Source organism: Hypanus sabinus, chromosome 23, assembly GCF_030144855.1.
Source record: "Hypanus sabinus isolate sHypSab1 chromosome 23, sHypSab1.hap1, whole genome shotgun sequence".
NCBI classification, from domain to species: domain Eukaryota; kingdom Metazoa; phylum Chordata; class Chondrichthyes; order Myliobatiformes; family Dasyatidae; genus Hypanus; species Hypanus sabinus.
Window position 1 is genome coordinate 44,673,618 of NC_082728.1, and position 27,718 is coordinate 44,701,335.

A 27,718-nucleotide genomic window follows, 5' to 3' on the forward strand; every position below is an offset into this window, starting at 1 on the left:
GATGAAGTGCTGTAATGACAATAAGCAAGAGAAAATCAGCAGATGCTGGAAATCTGAGGAACATACACAAAATGCTGGAGGTACTTAGCAGGCCGGGCAGTATCTATGGAAAAAGGACTGTCGAAGGTTTTCAGCCCGAAGCAGTGGCTGTACTTTTTCCCGTAGATGCTGCCTGGCTTGCTGAGTTCCTCTAGCATTTTGTGTGTGTTGCTACAGTGACAGTATTTTAGATCAAATCCTTGTCTGTTATCATGGTGGATGCTAATTCAAGTAAGAAGAGGGGAATATTTCTCTAGTTAATATTTTTCACTGAGTTATGTTATGAAAAATAATTTGGCTGTTATCATTTCAATTTTTGTACATTATTGCTGGGCATAAGTGGAACTGTTAGATTTTCTGCTGCTCTGCCCATGCCTCACTGCACTCTTCAAGTACTTACATTTCTAATCAGTAGTAAAGTGTGTGGGATATCCTGCAATCAATGTTAGTTACTCTTTTGTTCTACTTTCCTCATACCAGTGCAGCTCCTTCTTTCCAAAATCAATTTGTATTCTGTTCCCAATCTCAGTTTAATTCATATTGACAATGGAATCCAATGAAGTGGAATTATCTGAACAAACAAGTTAAACTCAGAACATGTATTCAAAATGTTCTTTCTATTTGAATAATTAAGTCCTTCCAGAAATTGGAAATAACTAGTTCAATAAAACAGTTTAAAGTTATTAGTTTAAACATTTTAATACCCAAAAGAATCATCTATTTTTCTCTCTCTCTCTCTCTCTCTCTCTCTCTCTCTCTCTCTATATATATATATATATCTATATATATACTTATATAATGAAACAAAGCTCTCATTTTATTATCTGAAAATAGATTATTTTTTCAGGATTTTTTCTCAGGTCATGGTTGATGGTCCTTAAATGCAAAGATGGCAACTAAGACTAATAAAATACAGTCAGCCCAAGTAGAGATAAAACTAGCAATTACTTCATACATTAAAAATTAAATGAGAATAAATGGGTATGAGGTAAAGAACCCCTTTTTTGTGCAAAATGATTATTTTTGTCTATTGGATTTATTCTTTAGCTTATTGTCAAATCAATATTAATGTTGTTCTATTTAACAACTAAAGAGATATTCAGAGATTATGTAATAATTTTAATAACATATCAGCCTTAAGCTAGATAAATGGTAAAAAAAGAAATAAAATCTTATAATATATATTGCTCATCAATTGTTTGAATTCCTAATCCAAATGTTCTGATTAAGATAGATTCTTGAAATGGGAACAGTGCATAATTTGATGCTTTGAAGTAGCATTGTGGATAGCAAATGGAACGTGTGCATTTAGTGCTGGAGAATTTGAATGCAAGTGTAAAGAAATATTACTACAATCATATTAATCCCTGGTGAGACCACACTAATATAGTGCACTGCTCTTGTTTCTCGTTCTAAGAAGGAATAAACTTTCGAGAGAGTGAGTACATTGAAGGTTCATCGGATTAGTTCCTGGAGCTTAGAGATTTGTTCTCTGATGTGAGATTAAACTGACTGGGTATACAATCTCAGAAGAATGAGAGCTGATCTTCTTTAAAGAGATCCTCACAGGGGTTGAGAAGATAGATATAGAGCTGATGTAGCTCCTGGCTGGAGTATCAAAATCAGTCAGTCTAGAAATAAAGACTCAGATAAAGACTAGGATGAGGAATGTCTTTACTAGAAGGCAGTGATGGCTCATTTACTGGGTATGCTTAAGACAATATTAATTTTAATATTAATGAAGATATTACAGGGGAGTGACACTGAGGTAAAAGTTCAGCCATTATTCTGAATTGCCTGTTTCTGTCCCTGACTTTCATGTTCTTCGTTTCTGTGACCTGACAAATGCTACAAGTAAAAGGTTGGCTTTTTTAATATAAAGTAATTTTTGAAAAGTTTTTGGTGGTGCCAACAGGAATTAAAATGCACCTAAGACTTTACAGTTGTCATAATCACTCTACTGCTACCTTTCCCAACCACTCCTGTTTCAGAAAATGTACTTATGGCAATTCTAGGGAAGATAAGTGACTCTGCACATAGCAATTTCAAATACAAACTATTAAATGGGGGGGGGGGGTAAAAGAGGCACCTGCAGCTCAGGGGAAAATAATTAATTGGGCCCAACACACAAATTGACCTATGCATCATAGTTTGCAACAACACATTTTACAGACAAATTTTCACTTCAAATGTTCTGATGGAGGTATAATATAAACAGAAAATAGAAAAGATGGGAAGAAAAACCAAATTAATTGTTTAGGTTGAGTACATAACTCTTACTACTTCTACAAATTTGGCCTGAACTGTTGAGGGCTTTCAGCATTTTCTATTTGTTTTTAGCTTCCAGCATCTCCATTTTCTTTTTGGTTTTCACTTATTTCTGAAGGTGTGACCAATTCTAATATTCCCATCCTATACTCACCAATATTTATGATTGCAGTACAACTTATTTCTGTTTATGTTTTCTATAATTATTGAATCATCCAACAAAGGCAAATTGACAAGAAAAAAGTTTCTTCAGTGTTGCACTTTTATTTCTTTAGTTATCACTTAATTTATAAAACTACTGTATGTTACAGAGAAAAACACATTTTGTGGATTTCTTCTTTGGACCATTTCATATTGCCTTCTACTCTTCAGCGATCTAATGGATGAAAAGGAATTGCAAATTGTTGGTTTGATGCAATGAACAATACAAGTTTTTTAGTCATATAATATTTACAGTATATGATTACTACTAACAAAAGTATATGTAAATTTAAATTAATTACTACTATAATTAATGATTCCAGGAATTAAAAGGTTATCATACAAGGAATGTTTGTACTCGCTGGAATTCAGAAGGATGGGGGGTGGGGATCTCATTGAAACCTTTCAAATGTGGAAAGGCCTAGACGGAGTAGATGTGGAAAGGATGTTTCCCATAGTGGGAGAGTCGAGGACAACAGGGCACAGCGCCCTTTCAAAACAGAAATGCGGAGAAATTTCTTTAGCCAAAGGGTGATGAATTTGTTGCCACATGCGGCTGTGGAGGCCAGGTCGCTGGGTGTATTTAAGGAAGAGATTGATAGGTTCTTGATTGGACATGGCATCAAAGGTTATGGGGGAAAGCCGGAAACTGGGGTTGAGCCAGGATCGGCCATAATTGAATGGCAGAGCAGACTCAATGGGCCAAATAGCCTAATTGTGCTCCTATGTCTTAAGGAGTTATAATTATTAAAGTTACTTGAGCCACAATACCTTCAAAGTAATGTCCCGGGTTTTAGTTCTGAGTTTGTTGACTTGAGACTCTGCAATGTCAGCACGTTCCTCAGCTTCCTCCAGCTCATGCTGCACCTTCCTGAACTTGGACAGGTGCATGTTGGCCTGTTCCTCCTACAGGAATATAGTGTGAGAAATTATTAGATTGCAGGCTGAAACACTGCTGGTAGGAAAATATAAACAATTACTTGACACTCCTATAAATTTAAATAGCTTTATTGCCAATTTTCATTATTTCGTCAGAACAGTGACCACTTTAAATGGAAATGGTCATACAATTGACAATATTGTATCCCAGTGACTTCTGTATGCATTGTTATGAGTGAAGACTAGATATTGGACTGCTTAGTATATTTGATCTTTTGCATGTACATATTGAATTTAAACACAGCATAGACAGTCCAAAATTGTCTTATTATATCTTAAAGCATTTGCTGATGTCTTCTGTCTAATTGAAATCCTTTCTGTTATAATTTTATGTTATTTGGCAGTGACTAAGAACGGAGATAATGAGTATGTATTTATTATTAGGATTTTGTCTTGTGAAACTTTGCAAGGATTTATGTTGAGGCTACAAATAACCACTATATTTCAAAAAAAGTAGAGCAAGTCAAGTATACAAGTCTTCCACAGACACAAAGATATGCATTGCCATAGGCAATGTTTTTTTTTTAAATAATTTTTTATTGCATTTTTAAATGATTACAAAGTATGAAAAAACAATGTATATAACCCATACCCCCTCCCCTTAACCCCTCCCCCCTAACTGCCCTATAGAAAAAAAAAGAAAGAAAGAAAGAAAGAAAGAATGCCTGGTGGTTGGAAGATTGCCATAGGCAATGTTGAAGGAAGTTTTAATTACAAATTGGCAAGTGTGATAAATGGATTTTAGGCAATTCCCAGGTCACTCACTTCAGAATAAGAAATGAAATTACTTACTAAATAGCACAAAGTTAAAGGCTGTGTGGATCAAAGGGGCTTGCTTTATGGCCATAAGGTATTGGGGATTGACACAAGTAACTGAAACAATTCTGAATATTTAAATTTTTGTATCATTAAAACTCATAAACCTTTTGAAAAAGTAATTTGAACTAGAATTACTTACAGTCTCCTCGCATTGTCTCTTGTAGGCCTTAACCTTCATCTGCAGCTTGTCAACCAAGTCCTGTAGTCTCAGGACATTCTTTCTGTCTTCCTCTGACTGTGAAAATCATGAAAGAAGCAAAATTTGTGCTCAGTCTGAAGATTAATAAGTATTACTCTATCCCACAGTTTATGCCACTCCTAATCACTTCCTAGTAGTACCTGATATGTCAGTTCCTTGACTCTTCTCTCGTACTTGCGAACACCTTTAATGGCATCAGCACCTCGTTTCTGCTCAGCTTCCAGCTCATTTTCCAGCTCACGTACCTAAATCAGCCAACAAATGGGATTGATTGTTAATATCTATTCGTTTCCTAAGGTTTCAGTATGTAGCACACTAAAATAATCTCATTGTTTACCCTGGCCTCCAGTTTCTGGAGCTGCTTCTTTCCTCCTTTCATTGCCAGCTGCTCAGCCTCATCCAGGCGATGCTGCAGATCCTTCACCGTCTGGTCAAGGTTCTTCTTCATTCTCTCCAGGTGGGCACTGGTGTCCTGTTCCTTCTTCAGCTCTTCAGCCATCATGGCAGCCTTACAATTTGAGGCAATTGGACAAATCATTATTCAAGCTCAAAATCAAAATCATATCAATATGATAGTTGAAATAAGAATCTGTATTTATATTAAAAATCTTCCAATTTACATCAGTGATAGCCTTCTTGGCTTTCTCTTCAGCATTTCTTGATTCCTGGATAATTTCTTCCATTTCAGACTGAAGATGGTTCAGGTCGGCATCCAGCTTCTTCTTTGTATTGATGAGACTTGTGTTCTGCAGGAAAAGACAATTTTTGAAAACGTTGTGTGGAATACCCAATGTTAATATCAAACCACAATGCAGGTGGGTGGAACTTTGTTGCAATTAACTATTTAAAAACATAAAATAGAGAGTGCAACATCAATCATCGACAGAACACCTATATTGCTGCCAGTATTTCTATGGAAGGGATATTTGATGTCATGCTGTGGAGAAATTTAGACATAATTAAATTAGACTCCAGTACTGTTTTGGGTATGTATTGCATGATTGTGAGAAACTGAAAGCATTTCAGTGAATGTGCTGAGCAAACTATAGCCTTCTATCAACAGAGGTCTTTCTCATAATCCTGGTAGGCTGCTGGACAGGACAATTAACTAATAATAACAATAAGATTCTGCTGTTAAGTTCATCCTGAAGCTTCTCCACTTCTGAGCAATTTTAGTTTGTAAGCTTAGCACCATACCTGTATATAGCAGGATCTACATGCTCATTGGATTCAAAGTGTGGGGAGACAAACCTGAGTGTGCAGCAGTGTAACCCTCTCACTGACATCAACCAGCTCTTGCTCAGCAATTTTGCGAGATCTGTCTGTCTGTTCCAGAGCTGCTCTCATTTCTTCAATCTCAGCCTGTTGCAAGCTGCTTCTGCGCTCCACCATGGCCAGTTGCTCCTTCAAGTCTTCCTGGCTTCTGCAAGCATCATCCAGCTGTAACTGGGTGTCCTGTTTAGAAAGCAGGATTCCTTTGTTACCAGATATTACAATAAATTCTTAATATTCACATTGTATTCATGTAAATTTAAATAAACTTTTCATTGAATTTTAAGTGCTTAAAAAATCAAATTGCAAGCAAATTATTATTAGCAAAACTTAATTATGTAAATATAACATTTTATGATGATGATAGATCATTGCATAATATTTGGAGCTAGGTACCAATTAAATGTAAACTGGAAATTAATCCCCCCATCATACAGACCTTTAATTGACTCTGAACATTTCTGAGATGTTTCTGAGCTTCTGAAGCCTGACGATTGGCGTGTCCCAGCTGAATCTCCATTTCATTTAGATCGCCCTCCATTTTCTTTTTGATTCTAAGGGCATCATTTCTGCTCCTGACTTCAGCCTCCAAAGCACTTTGCATCGTGTCCACAACTCTCTGATGGTTCCTCTTCACTTGATCAATTTCCTCATCTTTCTCTGCAATCTTCCTGTCAACTTCAGATTTCACTTGGTTCAGTTCCAGCTGAATACGAAGGATCTTGCTCTCCTCATGTTCCAGAGAGGCCTACAAGAGGGGTCAAGTGAATTTGAGTATGGCCACACATGGTGTTATCATAAAGGTTGCTTCGACTTTCTTTGATACTATGTATTAAATTCAAGTATCTTTCTGGAATACTACATAATAAAAGTATTTAATGCACAGTGATCAATTTAACAACTCTAGATTTTGTCATCCTACACTTTCAAAAATTATTAGAACCAGAGCAATTTGTAGAATGCTGAATTGTGATAGTCTCCAAGTGATATATGTTTTGCTCCCATCAAGTCTTATTGGAAAATTAACTTATGCAATTTTCCTGAACTTCATTCTTGGGGGTACTTTCAACCTATTTTCATTTTTCTATTTACAAATGACTGATAAGGTATAAGAGTTAGTTTTATTTTGTGTGTGACCTCCTTTCATTCCTATCTCCTAGGGAAGAATTATGTGAGGTGTTGTAACTTCATTAAGTAGATATCATAGCAGAATGGTATAGAAAGATAGAATTTAAGCCTATGCTTAAAAGAGGAAGAAGGAATTGCAGTTTGGGGTACATCAGTGGTGGTGTGATTAAAACTGATGATGAGCAAAATATCAGGATTATAGGAGCATGGTAGATGTGGGGCCGGCAGAGATGAGCAGCTTAGTGGTTTTAAATGGAGATTTGCCAGACCAGGCAAATCTCCATTGTGTCATTGTGACTCAATGACCACAGAAGAAAACATTTTTTAATACCTGTGTATTACTTATAAACCAGACAATCTGCTTAAAACCCCATTACATCTTGATCTTGTAAACTAGGGTTGCAACTTAATGTTGGCATCCTTCTGGAAATATACAAAATAAAAATGCATGCATTTTTTAGTTTTAAACCAGATCATGTTATAGTTCAAAACCTCTTTATAATGAAAGGCCATGTGCCTAAAATGCACGTAGGCCATAGGGCGTAGGATCCGAATTATGCCATTCAGCACATTGGGTCTGCTCCATCATTCAATTATAGCTTATTTACTAATCTCTCTCAACACCATTCTCCTCCTAACCATTACACCCTTCCTAATAATGAACCTATCAACCTTGCTTTAAATATATCCAATGACTTGGCCCTTGTGGCTGTCTGTGGCAATAAATTCCACAGACTCACCACTCTTCAGCTAAAGAAATTCCTCCTCATCTCTTTTCTAAGGGGATATCCTTTCTTTCTGAAGCTGTGCTACGGTGTGCTCCAGCTACAGTGTACCTAGAAGTTCTCATCCAGTGTGCAGTGCCTATGAAATGAATTGCATGATATATAATTTCTAGCATTACTAACAGGTGATGAATTTCCGAAATAAACCAGTTCCATCTCTACTGATACTGGTTGGCTGACTAAATAATTTCAGCAATTACTTTTCTAGGATCTCTTCAGTCCACTTTCTTCTGTTAATAAGATCTGCTTTAAAGTCTAACTGTAAAGTCTTAACAATTTGCTATAAAGGATTAATATAAATCTTGCTGTTTATTCCAAGGTAAAGAGCCTGTGCTTTGAAAAGAGTAATTGTCTATTACTGTTTAGCCTGTTCCTTTTTAATTTAGCCCTTTTAAGTCTATATAGATGTGAAAACTCTTCATGCATTCAGCGGGTGTGACAAACCTGTTGGACCATTTGTTCTAAAGTTCAGTATAATTAAATATATTTTACCTCTGCCTCCTCCAATGCGCACTGAATTTCACTCTTCTCGTGTTCAGCTGTCTTCTTTGCTTTTTCCATCTCATGGAGAGCCTTTCCACTTTCACCGAGTTGCTCAGTCAGATCAGAAATCTCCTCTGTTTTATGGAAATTAATTTCAAATTAGGTCTATTTTGTTGGTTAAAACTGATAGTAAAAGAAATGCAAGAATAGTATGCATGAGGGGTGATTGATAAGTTTGTGGCCTGAGGTAGAAGGAGTCAATTTTAGAAAACCTAGCACATTTATTTTTCAACATAGTCCCCTCCTACATTTACACACTTAGTCCAGCAGTCATGGAGCATACAGATCTTGGATCTCCAGAAAGTGTCCACAGCAGGGGTGATTGATACATTCGTGGCCTACAGTAGAAGGAGATGAGTTATATAGCTCATAATTATATTTGAAGTGAGATGATCCTAAAAGATTTAGAAGTGTAGTGTATAAGAATTGAGCTGTACACTGGTTCGTGTTTTCTGGACACCCCGCCAAAAGGGTGATATTTGTTGCTTTTCTTTTGGAAGAAACTGCCAAAATCCTTATGGTATGGATGACTCATTGTGTTTACAGTCAGTTGTAATGAGATTTAATTTCAAGTAGATTTTGAAGCAGTAAGCATGGTGCTATCAGGATGTCTTAACAGTTCTTCGTATTAAAGATTACAAATTGCTTCAAACCAGGAAGAGAAAAATGTAACTTGTAAAAATAAACAGTTATATCATTTTAAAATTCTGCAATATTTATCCTCAATATTTACAACATGCATGCATGGTTTTTAAAGAAAAGATTGGATTTGAACTAATAAAGCTAAATGAATATCAGAAAATTCCAGTTGCTGGAAATCTGATACAATAACAGAAAATGATGCAAACAATCAACAGGTCAAGCAGCATCTGATGCAAAATGTTAACTCTATTTTTCCTTCTACAGATGTAACTTGACCTGCTGAGTAATTTCAATTACAACTTAGTTAAAAAGATTTGTTAAAAATCTTATTGTTATTATGCTCCCAAGAACATTTATTTTCATTACATGTTATGTTTTCATGAATTCAACTCCTTTCATTTAATTGAATGAGAGAAGAATGGAAAAGATCTTAAGCAGTGGAAGTGAGATGACTCACTGGCCACAGCTTCAGGGTTTCAGCCTAAAATAATTGCTGTCTGTTTCACTGTTCCATTATGCTGGCAGATTTAGTTAAGTCTGGACCAGGTCATCTTAAATTCCAGGTTAACACACAATCCAATGGTTCAATAAGTTCAACAATTTAAAACATTTACGTGACAGGCAAAGTTTTGCACTTACGTTGTAGATTCTTGTTTTCTCGTTTAAGAGTTTCCAGTTGGTCCAGAGCCTCTTCATATGCATTCTTCATCTTGAAGATCTCAGTACTTAGACTGCGTGATTCCTTCAGAGCAGCTTCCAGCTCAGCATGGGTTTCCTCATGCTTCTGTTTCCAGTCTGCCAGAATCTATATAGTGTAGTAGCAAAAGTTATACTGTAGGTTTAAAACAAGAATTGTATTCTGCACTACAGCTACTGTCCTGCATTAACCAAAAAATACTTAATTGTGTGTTTGAATAGCTACAATGCAATTCAATACTCCATATTTTGTAAGGACCAGAATACTGTAATGATAGAACTAACAAGCATAATTTCTTAATTTAAATAGCCCTGCATATTCAATAGGATCATGGTGCACTTTAAACTTGAAATAATTAACTACTTTAACCATTCAACTGCTTCTTTCTCCAGATTGCTTGCAAGTTCATTTAGTCAAACTATCCATTTTGTCATAGAAATTTTGAGCTAGAGTTCATAAATGTTTGCAAGTGAGTGCTGTGTGTAAGTGGAAGTGTGCGAGTGCTGTGTAATCCTTTCATTTAACAATCAGATCTAATCTGAAAATAGAGTTATGCAGCCACTCCAGAGACATTCTGAAGGTGAAATTGTTTAATATCAACATGTTAGAATGACAGAAACAGCAACATAGTGGAAAAATTCTGTACTTACTTTGTCAAAGTTCTTTTGTTTCTTGTCTAGAGCTGCTGCTGCTGAATTTGCCCTCTCTAAATCTACCATCAGATCTTCCACTTCACCCTGCAATCTCTGCTTTGTCTTTTCCAATGAAGCACATTTGGAGTTCACAGCTTCAATGTGCTCTTCTGCATCCTGCAGGCGTTGAGCAAGTTTTTTCCTGAAAAGTAAGAGAACCAGCATAATAACATTTTCTTTCAGGAAGTGAAGAACACAAGTCATCATTGACAGAATGTGGTAGGAGAACCCAGATTACTTCTTATTACATACTTGGCTTCTTCCAGTTCCTCTGTGCGCTGAATTGCATCAGTTTCATATTTCGTTCTCCACTGAGCCACTTCGCTGTTGGCCTTGGACATTCCACGTTGGAGCTCAGCCTTTGCCTCCACTTCCTCTTCATATTGTTCACGGAGGAGATCACAGTCATGGCGGGCAGATTGCAGAGCATGTGCCAGAGCACCCTTAGCCTGAAATCATTGTGTTAAATGATGAAACAGCTAGTACCCCTGATTCGTAGTAAATTACTGAACATAGATAACTTATGATGAATAGAAATACTCCTGCAAAGGAAAAACATCAATTTGGTTTATAAAAAAAATTACAGAAATGTGATGGCACAAACTTTTGTTTTGATCTAGCAACATAATTTATGTTGAAATGTTCCAAAACTGAGCCAAATTCTATTAAGATAAACCCTGCCTATGAAACAATTAAGGGTGAGAAAAGAAGTTAACAGATGGCATTGCTATGTCCCAACTCTTCCTGACTTTATATAAACTTTCCTTAGAAAGTTATGTAGGACATAGGATCGACAGATGTAGAATCTTTGTGGCTAAAGAAATTGCAATGGATAAAAATATTTGATGGGTGTTATATACAGGCCTCTGAACAGTAGCCAGGATGTGGGCAACAAATTACAATGGGGGGTAGAAAAGGCATGTCAAAAGGGCAAGGTTACAAAAGTCATGAAGGATTTCAATTTGCAGATAGGGAAAATCAGTTGGTGCTGGATCCCAAGAGAGAGAATTTGTAGAATGCCTGTAAGGTGGCTTTTTAGAGCAACAAGTGGCTGAACGCACTATGGGTTCAGATATTCTGGATTGGGTGTTGTGTAATTAACCAAATTTGAATAGGGAGTTTGAGGAAAAGGAACCCTAGGAGGGAGTAATCATAGTATGAGAGAATTCATGCTGCAATATGAGAGGGATAAGCTAAAGGCAGATGTATCAGTGTTACAGTTATGTAAAGGGAATTTTAGTGGCATGAGAGAGGAGTTGGCCAAAGTTGATTGGAAGGGGACACTAGCAGGAGTGATTGCAGAACATCAATGGCTGGAGTTTCTGTGAGTAATTCAGAAGGCGCAGGATAGATACATCCTAAAGGAGAAGTAGTATTCTGCAACCATGGCTGACAAGGGAAGACAAAGACAACATAAGAGCAAAAGAGAGGGCATATAATAGGGCAGGAATTAATGGGAAGTTAGAGGATTTGGAAACCTTTAAAACCAACAGAAAGCAACTAAAAAAAGCCACGGTGGTGGTGGGGGGGGGGGGGGAATGAAATATGAAGGTAAGCTAGTCAATAATACCAAAACAGATACTAAATGTTTTTTTCAGATATTTAAAACATAAAAGAGAAGCAAGAGTAGATATTGGACCACTGGAAAACGACACTGGAGAGGAAATAATAGGAGACAAGGAAATGGCAAACAGACAGAATAAGCATGTTGCATCAGTCTTCATGGTGGAAGACACTAGCAGAATGCCAGAAGATTGAGAGTGTCAGTGGGCAGAAGTGAATGCAGTTGTTTATTACTAGGGAGAAGGTAATTGGGAAGCTGAAAGAGTTGAAGGTAGATAAGTCATCAGTAGCAAATGGACTACACCAGGATTCTGAAAGAGGTAGCTGAAGGGATTGTGAAGGCATTGGTAATAATCTTTCAAGATTCACTAATCTGGCATGGTTCTAGAGGCCTGGAAAATTGCAAATGCCACTCGCTCTTTAAGAAAAGAAATTATAAGATGGTTAGCCTGATCTCTGTGGTTGGGAAGATATTGGAGTCAATTGTTAAGTATGTGGTTTCAGGGTTCTTGGTAACACATTATAAAATAGGCCAAAGTCTGCATGGTTTTCTTAAGAAAAAACCTTGCCTGACAATTCTGTTGAAATTCTTTCAGGAAATAACAAGCAGGATAGACAAAGGAGAATTGGTGGATGTGATGTACTTGGATTTTCAGAATGCCATTTACAAGGTGCTACACTTTTAACAAGATAAGAGCCCATGGTATTAGAGGAAAGATGCTAGCATTGTAAAGCATTGGCTGATTGCAGGAGACAATGAGTGGAAATAAACGGAGCCCTTTTTGATTGGCTGCTGGTGACTAGTGGTGTTCCCCAGGATGAGTGTTCGGAGTGCTACTTTCTATGATGTATGTCAATAAGTTGGATGCAGGAATTGATTGCTTTGTGGCCAAGTTTGCAGACGATACAAAGATGGGTGAAGGAGCAGGTAGTGTTGAAGAAGTAGGGAGGTTGCAGAAGGAATTAGACAGATTAGGAGAAGGGGCAGATGGAATATAGTGTCAGGAAGCAGATGGTTATGCACTTTGGTAGAAGGAATAAAAGTATAGACTAATTTCTAAATGGAGAGAAAATGCAAAAATCTGAGGCACAAAGGGACTTGGGAGTCCCTAAATTCCCTGAAAGTGAGGAAGGCAAATGCAATGTTAGCACTCATTTCAAGAGGTCTAGAATATTAAAACAAGAATGTAATGCTCAGGCTTTATTAAGCATTGGTCAGACCACATTTAGGGTATTATGAACAGTTTTTGGCACTTTATCTAAGAATATGATGATATTGGAGAGGGTTCAGAGGAAGTTCTACACAGAGAAACAGGAATGATTTCGGGAATGAAAGGCTTATTGTATGAGGAGCAGTTGATGGCTCTGGACCGTACTGAAATTTAGAAGAATGAGGGGGAGTCTCATTGAAACATATCAAATGCTGAAAAGCCTAGATGGAGTGAATTTGGAGAGGATGTTTCCTGTGGTGGAGTTGTCTAAGATCAGAGGGCACAGTCTCAGAATTAGGATGTCTGTTTAGAACAGAAATGGGGAGAGATTTCAGAGCGTGGTGAATATGTGGAATTCATTGCCACAGGTAGCTGTAGGGACCAAGTCATTGCATGTATTTAAGACAGACATTGATAGGTTCTTAATTAGTCAGTGTGTAAAACATTCTGTGGAGAGGGTAGAAGAATGAGATTGAAAGGAAATGGAATAGCTGTGACAAAATGGCAGAGCATACTCGATGGGCTGAATGACCTGATTCTGCTCCAACAATTTATCATCATATTTTTGTCATGCTTGAACACTATTAAAAATTTTTGAAGGTGTAAAATCTGAGGAAATTACATGCATACTTTTAAATAGTTGGAACAATTAAGAATTGTGGTAATATTAAAAACTTACAGAATGTTCTTTCTCAAACAAGACTTGAGCTCACTACTCAAATTAATGGGCTTGTTCCTTTCTACAAATATGGACATCATGAACTTTCTGGTAACTATGAGGTTAAATGTTTGAGATACTCTACAGAATTGCCAGCATTCCCTAGCAAGGTATGCCTCTTTTTTTTGTATGAATTTTCTTGTTAAACTAATATGGAAGATATATAGTAGATATATTGGTACCTTTGTTTCTTCCTCGAGCTGTCTTTTGAGTTCCTCAATCTGCTGGGTATATCCTAGTTTCCCTCTTGTCAACTGAGATACTAAGGCCTCTTTCTCCTCCACCTGGCGGGTCAGTTCCCCTGAAAATCAGAAATAATGATAAGAAGTAATTTAGGATGTATATTGTATATATTTTTCTGACCTTAAACATATCTTTGAAACCTTTGAAAATTATAACAACATTACATAGTACTTCCAGTATGATTATGCAAAATAGAAACCATTCAGCATGTAAATATTTGATTTGTAACAAGTACTAGTCAGAGTTGTTATGTTATAGTGTGAGAAAGTCAGTCATCACATAGGGATTTTTTCCTTTCCAGGATGAGGAAGGGATGTAGGCTATAGGTCTGCTCAGATATAAAGTTAAAATCCAACCCAACTAGGTAAGTGGCATACACAAGGTAACTGGTAACAATCTTTTCCCCAGGATAAAGAAGTCCAAAACTAATGTGGCTTTTGGGTGCAATGGTAAGACTTGAAAGGGACTTTAGGAAACTTTTTCATGCAGAGGGTGGTGAGTGTATGGAATGGATTGCCATGGGCAAGTGTTAGCGGAAGGTACAATTATCATTTGAAAAGCACTTGGATAAGTATAAGGAGAGGTGGGGCTCGGAGCTCAATGGGCCAAATCGGTAAGTTAGCACTAGCTAGATGGGCACCATGTTCACCATTTGCTAAAGGGCCTGTATCTGTGCTGTATTGATCTATGGCTCTGTTCAAACCCAAACTTTCTCCAAACATTGCACTTTGCACTTTCTCCAAACATGACCTTGCACAACCATTCTTTTAATATAAGAGTCTCAGACACACTATTGTGCCGTTTGAGGTAAAACTATAGATATTGATCAAGAATTTAAGATAAATCAGTGTATTCAGGAAATAATCCTGACGTGGGTTAAGCACTGAGCCTGATCCGCAAGGTCTAACCCATCTTGAACTGGGTGAGTTAATTTGGGTCTCTATCAAATTTTGCCTACTACCTTGTCTATGAATTGTATTTTGCTTTCTAAAATTTTTTCAGGGTCACAAGAATTACATTATCAACATAGAACTGATCAGTACCATTTTCTGTTGCAAGACGTGCTTTCTGAGTTGATAAGTCGTTGATCAAACGTTGATGTTCATCATGTTTGGTCTTCATTTCACTGACCTGGTCCTCCAGTGTCCTGGCTACTTTTTCAAGGTTTGCCTAAAACCAGAAAAATCAGTTTTGAAAAGATGCAAAACAACCTGTACACAGTTTACAAGTTAAAATTAATTCTGCATGTGTAGTAATTAGTGTCCTCTTTCACTATACCTTAGCTTTAGACACCGATTCCATGTTGCTAGCAAGGTCATCAATTTCCATCTTCAGCTCACTCTTTTCCTTCTCAAGTTTCTGCTTCACACGTTGCAGATTGTCAATTTGTTCCCCAAGTTCTGCAACACTGTCAGCCTGCTTCTTGCGAAGAGCAGCAGCTGTAGCTTCATGCTGGAGGGTAGATTCTTCCAGGTCACGACGCATTTTCTGAAATTCTGCCTCTCGTTTCTTGTTCATTTCAATCTGAGCTGCAGTTGCTCCACCCGCTTCTTCCAGTCGTTCACTGATCTCTTCAAGTTCCCGAGAAAGATCAGCTCTCAGTTTCTCAGTCTTAGCACGAGCAGTACGTTCAGCTTCAATTTCTTCCTCAAGCTCCTCAATACGGGCCTTAAGATAAACATGCACTGATTATGATGACAGAACCAGTAATATGAGTTCAAACTCATGACCTTTACTAAATGGTGTTAATAAATTCACTATATATATACATCACCTGTAATTCTTTGATCTTTTTCTGCAGCTGGGAGGCCATTGCCTGCTCATCTTCAACTTTGCTTTGAAGCTGGCTGGTTTCAAACTCTTTCCTTTCGATAGAAAGAGTAAAAGATATAAATTAAACTAATCTGTTAATGAAGTTCTGTGATATTAGCAAATTCAGTCTTTTTAATATTTTCTTTTAAATACTGAGGCAATAATTGTGTGATAAATATTACATACTTCAAGTAAATCTTAATTCCCTATTAGTACATTGTTACTTACTACAAGAATGTTCAGTGTTTTAAATAATGACAGGAATTTTTTTTTTTAGTTCTACCACAGATGTTTTGGGATATACATCCTCAAAGTAATATAAAACCTTTGACTAAAGGGCCTGTGTTTTGATTAGCAAGTTCTATATGCTAATCTATGTAATTTAAGCAATGGATTGGAACAAAGATTGATTTTGCTGGGAAGTTAAATACTGACTTCTTTAGTTTTTCATCCAGTTGTTGCTTGTCATTTTCCAAATCCATTATCACTTCTTGTGACAGCTTCAAGTCACCTTCAAGCTTTCTCTTAGCACGCTCCAGATCCATGCGTAATTTCTTCTCCTGCTCCAGAGAGCCTTCAAGCTTTTAAAAGCAAAATACTATTTTATCAAGATTCAATTCAAAGTAAGGATTTCTGAAAGTCACAAGATTTAATGTTATTTTGAATACCTACATCATCAACTTGCTGTTCCAATTTAGTCTTTGTTTTGGTCAGAGTGTTGACTTTGTCTTCCTCAGCCTGGAGGTCATCCAGGGTCTGCTGATGGGCCTCCTGGAGGGCTTTCTTTTCCTTTGTTAACTTAACGATGTTTTCATCAAGACTGGCCATCTCTTCAGTGAGATTTTTAACCTACATTTAGCAAACAAAAATGAACAAAATTTTGTAACATGCAGTTCCCACCTTTGGGAGTATTCTGTATGTTCTATATTAGTTGGACATCAAAACCACCCATTGATACCTTGTTCTCAGTGGCATGTTTCTCTTTTTCAACTTTGGCTAAAGTAAGCTCCAAGTCATCAATATCTTTCTTCAGTTCTGAACACTCATCCTCCAGTTTCCTTTTCTTAGCTGTTAGCTCAGCATTTATCTCCTCTTCATCTTCCAGTCTTTCATTAGCTTCCTTCAATTTAGCCTCCAGCTGAATTTTATTTTTAATCAGTCCCTCACATCTTTCTTCTGCATCTGCCAGAGTTTCACTTTCCTGTCATAAAATGATACAATGAATTATACCAGGCCATGTGTTTTGTAACATGTACACATGCATAACAATACAAAAGTGGTCAATATAGATACCGATTGGACTTGAAGTTGGAGATCATTCTTTTCCTGTACAAGTGACACCATTTTCTCTTCTAATTCCTTCCTCCGGGCTTCAGATTTGGCAAGCGCTTCCTTAGTTTTCTCAAACTCCTCTTTCATATTTGCCATTTCCTTTTCAGTTTCAGCACTCTTCAGAAGAGGTTTGATCTTGAAGTACAGTTGCATCCATGGCCAGTGTTTGACATTTGTGAATGCACGGATGTTGTACTGCAGAGTATACAGTGCTTCCCTAAAGGCAAAGTGAAATGAACAGGTTAGAACAATTTTCTCTTTTTAGAGTAAACTGTGATGTTAATGTATAAATAGTTTATTGCAAATAAGTAAGTATTTACCTCCTTTCCATCATTCTCGTAAACTCAACTCTCATTAAAAAGCCACGACACATAGCTTGAGTACGAGTAATGAGTGCTGCCAACTTTTCATCTCTCATCTCTTCAAGTAAGCCTAAGAGACCCGCCTTGAAGAACACCTTAAAAGGACATAAATTCTCATGTTATTTACATGGTTCATAAAAAGCATTTAAATTGTTGGTATTCCTAATATCTATCTGAATGACTATAACAATCACCATATGGATTATATCAGTTGGAGAACGTGGCATTTTAGGAGTAAAAGGCCACTTTTGAAAGGCTTAGGGATGGGTAAAAAGGCTCATCTTGTTAGAAAACTGAATTCAAAGACTGGAAAGTAATTATCTTGTCACTCTGTGCTCATATCCTAGACAGATGACTGTCTATGTGAAGGGGGTTAGTATGTTCTTTAAGTTTGGTCATCATTGGAACAGTGGAGAGTGTGAATATTCTTTCATTCAGACCAGTTTTCCCTTGAGAAACTATTTATTAAGATCAGCCTCTTATTTCAAAATTATATAATTTAAGTATATTTACCTTAGTGTGTCCAAACTTGTACTGAGTATGATCTACATCAATGGATCCCAATAGCTTTTCAGACGCTTTCTTGCTGTCAATGAACTGACCTTCAGGAATGGCACTGGCATTGAGAATCCTGTATCTATTTTATTAATAGAAAAAATACTTTAATGTTTTCTTAAAAGAATATTTAAATGGACAGAAAAACTACTGTGTAGAGTTTAAGATTTTTTTTACCTTTGTTTGAAGTCACCATAGACAATTCTGCTTGGGAACCCCTTTCTGCAAATTCTGATACCTTCCAGCACACCATTACACCTCAGCTGGTGTATGACAAGGTGATTATCCATGGCACCTGATGGATTTTAAATAACCATTAAAATACAACAACAGATTGGTTTGATCTTTTCATTTAATGTAAAACAAATAAATACCATTACCTGTTTCAGATGCATTATTTTCTCTGAATGGAAAAAATATACAGGTTGAGTACAGTTTGTCCGAAATGCTAGGGGCTTTGTGTTTTGGATTTGGATTTTGGAATATATAATGAGATACCTCGGGATCACCATCATTTTCAACTCTGAATTTTTGTGCGACCAGTAAGCAGGCTTTGGCTTAGAATTGTTAATTATACAATTGCACTTAACAGTAAATATTATTACATACCAGTAATGCAATGAAAATATAATGTGTGCAAGGTCACAAAAGCAGCACAGCAACATCAGGAGAGTACCTGACTGAGGTGTTGAACAACTACAAACAATGGTAGACTTTCAGTCTCCACCTATGAAACATGTTTTGATTAAAGTGTTACAGAACACTATCGGTATTTTACTTTTTATTAGTTTTTATGTAAGGTATAAGAACAATCAGCATTGTAGACTTGTTCTGGTGTTGGATTTTCATCAGTGACCCATTAAAATTTAATTTAATTCTGTTACGTAAGGTGTAAAAACAATCAGCGTTGTTGGGATGTTGTTGGGATAACGGAGACATGGCGGCAGGGAGATCAGACCTGGGAAATTAATGTACAAGGATCTACGTGCTATCGTAGGGACAGAAATGTCGGCAGAGGGGGTGGGGTGGCCCTGTTGGTGAGGAATGAGATTCAGTCCTTTGCAAGGGGGGACATAGGGTCAGGAGAAGTAGAGTCTGTGTGGATAGAACTGAGGAACAGTAAGGGCAAAAGGACCCAAATGGGTGTTGTCTACAGGCCACCAAACAGTAGCATGGATATTGGGTGCAAGTTGAATAGGGAGTTAACATTGGCATGTGGCAAAGGTAATGTCGCAGTAGTTATGGGGGATTTCAACATGCAGGTGAACTGGAAGAATCGGGTTGGTGCTGGACCACAGGATAGGGAGTTTGTAGAGTGCCTACGGGATGCATTCTTGGAACAGCTTGCCGACCAGGGACAAGACTATTCTGGATTTAGTGTTATGTAATGAACAGGATTTGATAAGCGATCTTGCAGTAAAGGAGCCATTAGGAGGTAGTGATCACAATATGATAAGCTTTTATCTGCAATTTGAGAAGGATAAGGGCAGCTCGGAGGTGTCAGTGTTGCAGATGAACAGGGGAAACTATGGAGCCATGAGGGAGGAGCTGGCCAAAGTTGACTGGATGGATAGCCTAGCAGAAAAGACAGTGGAACAGCAATGGCAGGTATTCTTGGGAATAATGCACAAGGTGCAAAATCAGTTCATCCCCCAGAGAAGGAAGAATTCAAAGGGGGGGAAAGGGGCCATAGTGGTTGACAAAGGAAGTCAGAGATTGCATAGCATTAAAAAAAAGGAAATATGATAGAGCTAAGGTGAGTGGGAGGACAGATGATTGGGAAGTTTTTAAGGAACAACAGAACTTAACTGAAAAGATAATACGGGGAGAAAAAATGAGGTACGAACGCAAGCTAGCCAGGAATATAAAGGAAGATAGCAAAAACTTTTTTAGGTATGTGAAGAGAAAGAAGATAGTTAAGAACAATGTTGGGCCCTTGAAGAATGAATTTGGTGAAATTATTATGGGAAACAGAGAAATAGCAGAAGAATTTAATGAGTACATTAGATCTGTCTTCACTAAGGAAGACACAAGCAATCTCCCAGATGTATGGATGGGCCAAGGACATAGGGTAACAGAGGAAATGAAACAGATTGACGTTCGGAAGGAAACGGTGATGAGAAGACTGATGGGACTGAAGGCTGACAAATCCCCAGGTCCAGTTGGTCTGCACCCTAGGATACTAAAGGAGGTGGCCCTGGAAATTGTGGATGCATTGGTAATCATTTCCCAATGTTCCTTAGATTCAGGATCAGTTCCTGAGGATTGGAGAATGGCTAATGTTATCCCACTTTTTAAGAAAGGAGGGAGGGAGAAAACAGAGAACTATCAACCTGTCAGCCTAGCATCAGTAGTGGGGAAGATGCTAGAGTCCATTATTAAGGATGAAATAGTGGCATATCTAGATAGCAGAGATAGGATTGGGCCGAGCCAGCATGGATTTACCAAGGGTAAATCATGCTTGACTAATCTATTGGAGTTTTTCGAGGATGTAACCAGGAAGTTAGACGGGGGAGATCCAGTGTATGTAGTGTACCTCGATTTTCAGAAGGCATTTGATAAGGTCCCACATAGAAGATTGGTGGGTAAAATCAAAGCTCAGGGCATCAGGGGGAAGGCATTGACATGGATAGAAAACTGGTTGGCAGATAGAAAGCAAAGGGTAGTGGTGAATGGGTGTTTCTCGGAATGGCAGGTGGTAGCTAGTGGGGTGCCACAGAGCTCGGTATTGGGACCACAGCTGTTTACCATTTACTTTAACGATTTGGATGAAGGCATAAAAAATAACATCAGCAAATTTGCTGATGATACTAACTGGGTGGCAGTATGACATGTGATGAGGATGTTAGGAGAATTCAGGGTGACTTGGATAGGCTGGGTGAGTGGGCAGATACTTGGCAGGTGGCATTTAATGTGAATAAGTGTGAGGTTATCCACTTTGGGAGTAAGAACAGGAAGGCAGATTATTATCTGAACGGTGTAGAGTTGGGTAAGGGAGAAATACAAAGAGATCTCGGAGTCCTTGTTTATCAGTCACTGAAGGTGAATGAGCAAGTGCAGCAGGCAGTGAAGAAGGCTAATGGAATGTTGACCTTTATTACAAAGGGAATTGAGTACAAGAGCAAGGAAACCCTCTTGCATTTGTACAGAGCCCTGGTGAGACCACACCTGGAGTATTGTGTACAGTTTTGGTCTCCAGGCTTCAGGAAGGACATCCTGGCTGTAAAGGAAGTGCAGCGTAGATTCACGAGGTTAATTCCTGGGATGTCTGGACTGTCTTACGCAGAGCGGTTAGAGAGACTGGGCTTGTACTCGCTGGAATTAAGGAGATTGAGAGGGGATCTGATTGAAACATATAAGATTATTAAGGGACTGGACAAGATAGAGGCAGGAAATATGTTCCAGATGCTGGGAGAGTCCAATTCCAGAGGGCATGGTTTGAGAATAAGGGGTAGGTCATTTAGGACAGATTTAAGGAAAAACTTCTTCTCCCAGAGAGTTGTGGTGGTCTGGAATGCACTGCCTCGGAAGGTAGTGGAGGCCAATTCTCTGGATGCTTTCAAGAAGGAGCTAGATAGGTATCTTATGGATAGGGGAATCAAGGGATTTGGGGACAAGGCAGGAACCGGGTATTGATAGTAACTGATCAGCCATGATCTCAAAATGGCGGTGCAGGCTCGAAGGGCCGAATGATCTACTTCTGCACCTATTGTCTATTATCTATTGACTGTTCTGGTGCTAGATTTTAGTAATTAGCAGATGCTTTAAAATTTTAATGTTGTACCGTTTCTTAAATTTCTGCAACCAGCCTGCTGAATATTCACAATCACGTTCAATTTTCAGTTTGTCGTGATAAGATCAGCATACCATAAAGCAGCATATGTTCACTCTGACACTGACAATACATGATCGAGATCTTCATTTTTCACTTCATGCATTGTTTTTCTATATTTCATTAACTTGTGCTCATTACATATGAGAAGTCACTCCTTAAAACTGTCTGATGCGCAAAGACTTCCCAGTGCAATTTTCTGTTTGTGATGTTATGTCAATGTTAAAAAAAAAATCAGGTTTCGAAGGTTTTTGGATTTTGGAAATTCATATAAGGGGTACTCAACCTGTATTGAATTTTGCTGTATCTTACATTACATGAAATAAACTCACCTGGTGTCTTTGTTTCATTGGGAATGATACAACGCACAAAATGTGGATGTGTGCTTCTCAGGTTAGTCATCAACTTGCCCAAGTTTTCCTTTGAGATGAATAACAAACTGACTTTAACCTCTTTTTTCTCTTATGGTGCTTAGCATAATCACATGCAGCTGTTCTACATTTAATTGACTTTCTACATTCAATCAGTATTCTGTAAGTTAATTTAATTATGGTGAGACATACTTCAATACAGACTGAAATAAACAAAATCTTACCCTAAACAAAGCAGATACTGTCTGGAAGGAACCACCCTTCTTTTTGCCTCCTTTCTTGGCACCACCACCTTCAGCTATAAAAAAAAACATAGTTGTTTGTTCTAAACACTAGGAAAGGGAAGGAAGAAATGTTGGCAAAGTAATTGTTGCTAATGACTCTGTATCAGAAGTTTACCTTCGGAAGGTGCAGCATAGAGATGAGCCAAGAGTTTCACTGATGATTTCTGGAACAGCCCAGTTACAGTTTCATTCAGTGGATCCTTGTTCTTATCAAGCCAGCCATTAACATTGTAGTCAACAGTACCAGCATAATGGACCAGTGAAAAGTGGGCTTCAGCCTTTCCTTTGGCAGGTTTGGGCTTCTGGAAATTGTTTGACTTACCAAGATGCTGATCATACAGTTTATTCTTGAAGGTATTGTCTGTGGCCTTGGGGACAATACACTCCTCTTCAAGGATTGAGAAAATGCCCATAGGCTGTGGGAATCCCAATGTTTACTTTGGTGAGTGTTTCCATCAGCATAATGCACGATAAATATTAAACTTTCATGAATGTCTTACACATGATTACCCACCTTCTCAATGAGTTCTATGCAAGCAGCCAGGTCCATACCAAAGTCAATAAATTCCCATTCAATTCCTTCCTTCTTGTACTCCTCTTGTTCCAGAACAAACATGTGGTGGTTGAAGAACTGTTGCAGTTTCTCATTAGTGAAGTTGATACATAACTGCTCCAGGCTGTTGAACTGCACACATAGAAAGATTAGTGGGATACTTAGTAACATTTAATTGTTATTAATTTAAAATATACTCAAATCAATGTTTATGTTTCTGATACTTACATCAAAAATTTCAAAACCAGCAATATCCAGCACACCAATGAAATACTGTCTGGCCTGCTTTGTGTCCAGTTGTTGATTAATACGGACGACCATCCATAAGAACATTTTCTCATAAATGGATTTGGAAAGAGCACCAACTGCATTATACACCTGAAAGGAAATAATATAGTCAATACTTGTTGGAAATTCCACTGTTCCAAGTATTTACAGAATCATTTTACTTGAAATTTTGATAACTGTACCTGTTGAACAGTTTGACCTTTGGTCACAAATTCATTGCCAACCTTTACTCGTGGAAAGCACAATGCCTTTAGTAAATCTGCTGAGTTCAGACCCGTCAAGTAAGCAACTTTGTCAGCATCTAACACAAAGGAGTATTCAAGCATATTAGAAATACTAAAGCTATGAATCAATGTTACTACTGTGCTTGCTCATCAAATTTTCTAACCAAACATTCTCTGCACATTTAGTATTTAAAATGAGTTACCTGGTTTATGCTGTACAACCAAGCACCAGCACACAAAACAAAGAGAATACTTCCCAGAATATTTCCAAACATAAAATTGCAAATCACTTGAACACAAATTCATTACCTTTTTGCTTTAGACTTTGAAAGAAATTAAATGGTAACCAGGCTGAAGTTTGATTTGGAATATGTTAAATTTAGTAAATAATGAAATTGAATGTGTTTCTTGAAAGTGTTACCTTCTGTGCCATCGGGCTCTGCCTGCTCTTCACGTTGCTTTTGCTTGAATTTCATGTTTCCAAAGTGCATTACTGCTCCAGTGAGTTTGTAGATGCTCCACTTCTCATCATTGCTGAAGCCCAGGATATCAATGGCAGTCTGTACACCAAACAACAGATTTAGCATCCAACAAAAATACCAACATAAAAGTTTTCTCAGCATTGTTAGTAAAGCTTGTGTAGTTTGACATATCTTCATGCAACATGTTATAGCTCAATTTTTCACAGTTTTTAATATTTTACAAATTAAAGATTTATAAAGTAGATTATCTTATTTTTTTGATCTTTTAACTCAACTTGTTTGGTTAGTGAAGTGGATTACAATTATTGGATCCAGATATACAATACTTGAAAAATTAACTAAGCATTAGTCAAGTAGATGTAAATGAAGCTATGTTGTAAGTACTCACATCAGTTGCCACTAATTCTTCTTTATCATCGATACTGGGAACACTGATTTCACCCTGGCTGACAAATGGGTAATCATAGGGATTGGTGGTAATGAGACAAGCCTCTGCCAAAAACAAATGCTTTGTTAGTGGGATTGTGATGTACCAAATGAAAGGCTACAAGTTATATAATAATGTCATTTGATTTTGTCTCTTTTTTTCAAACAGCTAGTTGAGTTGAATTAGATGAGAGTTTTCAAAATGACGCAGTAACAAATTATTGAAAGACTGCGTGAAAAATAGCATTGCAAATAGTGCATACTGAAGACACAAGAAACACTGCAGGTGCTAGAAACCTGGAGCAACAGGTAAAAATGCTGGTCAGGCAGTATCAATGGAGGGAAATGAGCAGTCAACATTTCAGACCCAACCCTTTTGACAGGACTGGAAAGAGCAAGTGCAGAGCCAGAATAAACAAGTAAGGGGAGCGGTAGGAGCATGACCTAGCAGGTGATAGATGAATAGTCGTGAATGGAGGAAGAAACTTAGATGGGAGGTGATAAGTGGAAGATGCAAAAGGCAGAAGATAGAATTGATTAGGAGAGAACTGGAATAAAGGAAAGGAGATGGAGAAGCAGGAAGAAAGGAGAAGTATAGGGCAGCCGTGAGGGGAGGGGAAAGAGAAGGGGTAAAGAGCCTACAAGAATAAGGAAAAACAAAGGAGGAAGGGAGCACAGAGCAATGGTTATATAGTGAAATTTGTTGGCACAAATCTTTCACATGGTAATGCAAATATAAATGTGTCAACATTCAAAAACTTTGAACCTTACCAACAATTTCAGGTTTGTGATTAGATGTCATCTGGTAGAAAATGTGGTAACTCCTTTCAGCTTTCAGCTGGAATGTCACTCTGGATTTTTCCAGTAGATCTGGAGAGTTATGAGTTAATGTAGATTTAGTATAGAACAGACCAACATGACAGCAATTTGATTTACAACCAATATTTGCATTTCTATTTCCACTACACTTACAAGTTTCAATATCAGCAGAAGCCAGTTTCCCCGTGGTACCGAAGTGAATTCTGATGAATTTACCCTTGATGTGAAAGATATTCAAGTCAGCGATGAAACAATGTCAGAGAACATGCACAATATAATGTTGTTGAAACCTTTCTATTGTTAAACTGGACAGTTGATAAATTTCACATTGTGTGGTGTATTGGCTGCAACAGTTGGAAAGTTTGAAGACACTTACAAAACGAGACGAATTGTCATTTCTCACAGTCTTGGCATTACCGAAGGCTTCCAACAGCGGGTTGGCCTGGATGATTTGATCCTCCAGCGTCCCCTGTAAAAATAGTTTTGGTTACCAGGAGTTGGAGCATTTACTGAGTGACGAAGGAGATTGCAACTAAGCAATGGAAAGTTTCCGATGTTAGTGAAAGTGTTTCTAACGGTACCTTGCCAGTTGGTTCCTTCTTCTTGCCAGGTTCACCAGCAGCTGCGACCAATGCGAAGTACTGGATGACACGTTTCGTGTTCACAGTCTTGCCGGCACCGGATTCTCCACTGAAGACAAGAGCATAGCGTGAAGAACTCAACAACTGTGGCACAAATAATAGTGATTTCAAAAAGCAACAAGAAACTACAAAAAACTTACGTGATCAAGATCGACTGGTTTTCCCGATCTGTAAGAGAAGGAGTCAAAAGATATATGAATTTGTGTCATTGTTTTGAATTTAGGAAAAACACAGTAGTATATCAGAAAAAGGGATTATTTACCAGTCAACATGAACTGATAAGCATTATCAGAGATGGAGAAGATGTGGGGAGGAGCTTCCTGACGCTTCTTGCCCCTGTAGCCAGCCACAACCTCAGCATTGTATACAGGCAACCACTTGTAGGGGTTCACAGTGACACAGAACAACCCGGAGTAGGTCTAAAGGCAGACAAAATGTATTTAAAATTAAAGTTCCTTCTTTATAGATTTAAGCATTTATTTTTGCAATGAAAAGAGTACAAAAGCAAGAGTCTGCTATGTCATGAAAAACTGGTAATGAGCATAAAGTCTTTGATTTTGTAAACAGAGTAATGGGATGTACAGTAACTTTTGCTAAAACTGCATACATCACTGGGTATTTAAAATACAACTGTTGTGTCAAATTCTTTTCATCTATCTTCACAAAATGTTTTGAGAAGCAAACTAAGTTTATTTGAATTGAATGTGGAGACATACTGCAGCAAGGTGGACAGCAATAAGTGTTCAGAATTACAAGGTAAGTTATGAGCAAACAATGGGTGCAATTGCAAGAGGTTTTTGCAAGATTACTACAGGTTTAATGGAAGTGGCAAGCAGTCCACAGTGAAGATGATTATGTTTATGCAGAAGGAGTTCCATTGTTAGACTTGGGCAAATATGCCTCTTCCAACAAGTCTATTTATGAATCCTTAATGGATTTGGCTTAATGCTGGGATATACATGCTGCAAATCTATAAAGCAATCTCATATAAAGTGAAATCTTTTTTTTTCTGCAGAGAGAATTGGTAGCATTTTGGACGCACTCCTCAAAAGTGAAGGAATTGCATTCATGGTCATTTTAATTAGGATTTGGTATTATGTTAGATCTTTTGCAGGATTTTGGGTCTGGGCATGGATCTAACAAGACGCTGTATCAAGGAATGGACACCGTCTATGGATAATGATAGTCTACTGTTATTATACTTACGTAGATCATCCAGGCTGCATAACGTTCTTTGAGGTTAAACAACACGGCTGCCTCATTCAGGTGGGTCAACATAGCCATATCTTCGATTTTATCGAATTTTGGAGGATTCATTGGGAAGACTTGGTCCTCCTTGGCAGTTACAGTCTGTGTAAAAAAGGAACAACAACAAAAAATGTTATTTAAGGCAATGTCGCCATTATGAAGCGTTTCAGGATGATGTCTTCATGTTCAACTCTTCAACTGACCTTCTTGTCTATGGTCTCCACGGTGATTTTGCCACCCTCCTTGCTCTTGATTGACCCTTTCACGTACAGTTCTTTAGGTTCAAAGACATAACAGGCCGTTTTAGCATCGAAGGGTCGGTTCTGCGCTTCAAGCCGTTCTTTGTCGGGCTTGCGCAAGAATATCGCCGCCGCTCCGAACACCTCCATTTCCGCATCCCCCATGGCTTCGGTTTATTGCTGCAACACAGGTGCACTGTTAAAAATGCTGCAATTCCGATCCAATTACAAACATAGACGCTAAATTCTAAACCATCTCGGTTAATATTTGACATTCCTTTCCCCTCCTTT

General features: G+C 37.8%; 1 protein-coding gene and 1 long non-coding RNA gene across 5 annotated transcripts in view; one reads left to right on the forward strand and one right to left on the reverse strand.

Annotated features, from left to right (window-relative positions):
• Positions 1 to 3,042: 3,042 nt before the first annotated feature.
• LOC132380168 (myosin-4) lies at positions 3,043 to 27,592 on the reverse strand. Of its 3 annotated transcripts, none has more exons than XM_059948825.1 (38): positions 27,392 to 27,592; positions 27,147 to 27,290; positions 26,203 to 26,359; positions 26,081 to 26,108; positions 25,881 to 25,989; positions 25,676 to 25,768; positions 25,453 to 25,516; positions 25,252 to 25,350; positions 24,443 to 24,546; positions 23,994 to 24,132; positions 23,531 to 23,649; positions 23,289 to 23,438; positions 23,022 to 23,192; positions 22,623 to 22,923; positions 22,448 to 22,515; positions 22,185 to 22,272; positions 18,198 to 18,315; positions 17,979 to 18,102; positions 17,424 to 17,560; positions 17,065 to 17,320; positions 16,730 to 16,972; positions 16,444 to 16,620; positions 16,207 to 16,352; positions 15,734 to 15,824; positions 15,238 to 15,627; positions 15,003 to 15,129; positions 13,899 to 14,017; positions 10,477 to 10,673; positions 10,183 to 10,366; positions 9,475 to 9,640; positions 8,143 to 8,267; positions 6,177 to 6,485; positions 5,717 to 5,920; positions 5,086 to 5,211; positions 4,803 to 4,973; positions 4,606 to 4,710; positions 4,406 to 4,501; positions 3,043 to 3,414 (listed from the first exon to the last, which is right to left on the reverse strand). In XM_059948825.1, the coding sequence occupies exons 1-38, from the start codon at positions 27,590 to 27,592 to the stop codon at positions 3,262 to 3,264; spliced, it is 5,799 nt and encodes a 1,932-aa protein (XP_059804808.1). In that variant the 3' UTR covers positions 3,043 to 3,261. The 3 variants fall into 3 exon arrangements, with proteins under 3 accessions (XP_059804808.1, XP_059804807.1, XP_059804806.1); XM_059948824.1 differs by having other exon boundaries at positions 22,448 to 22,521; XM_059948823.1 differs by having other exon boundaries at positions 22,448 to 22,521; positions 25,676 to 25,774.
• LOC132380170 (uncharacterized) overlaps positions 5,143 to 27,718 on the forward strand; it is a 28,646-nt gene continuing 6,070 nt past the window's right edge. Inside the window, exons 1-3 of one of the 2 annotated variants that reach the window (XR_009507675.1) lie at positions 5,143 to 5,280; positions 17,211 to 17,344; positions 25,910 to 26,087. This is a non-coding gene — a long non-coding RNA (uncharacterized LOC132380170). Of the gene's footprint in view, positions 5,281 to 17,210; positions 17,345 to 25,909; positions 26,088 to 27,718 lie in introns of those variants that run through there. The other variant, XR_009507676.1, reaches the window with a different exon arrangement.

What these genes read in the sequence shown, in the direction of transcription:
- LOC132380168 (XM_059948823.1), bottom strand. Translation starts at nt 27,592, where the DNA reads ATGGGGGATGCGGAAATGGAGGTGTTCGGAGCGGCGGCGATATTCTTG. An exon ending in TCACAAACCTGAAATTGTTG is followed by an intron (nt 24,547 to 25,251) that starts GTAAGGTTCAAA and finishes TGTTTTTGGCAG; the next exon opens with AGGCTTGTCTCATTACCACC. An exon ending in TTACACTGCTGCACACTCAG is followed by an intron (nt 5,212 to 5,716) that starts GTTTGTCTCCCC and finishes CTTTTCCTGCAG; the next exon opens with AACACAAGTCTCATCAATAC.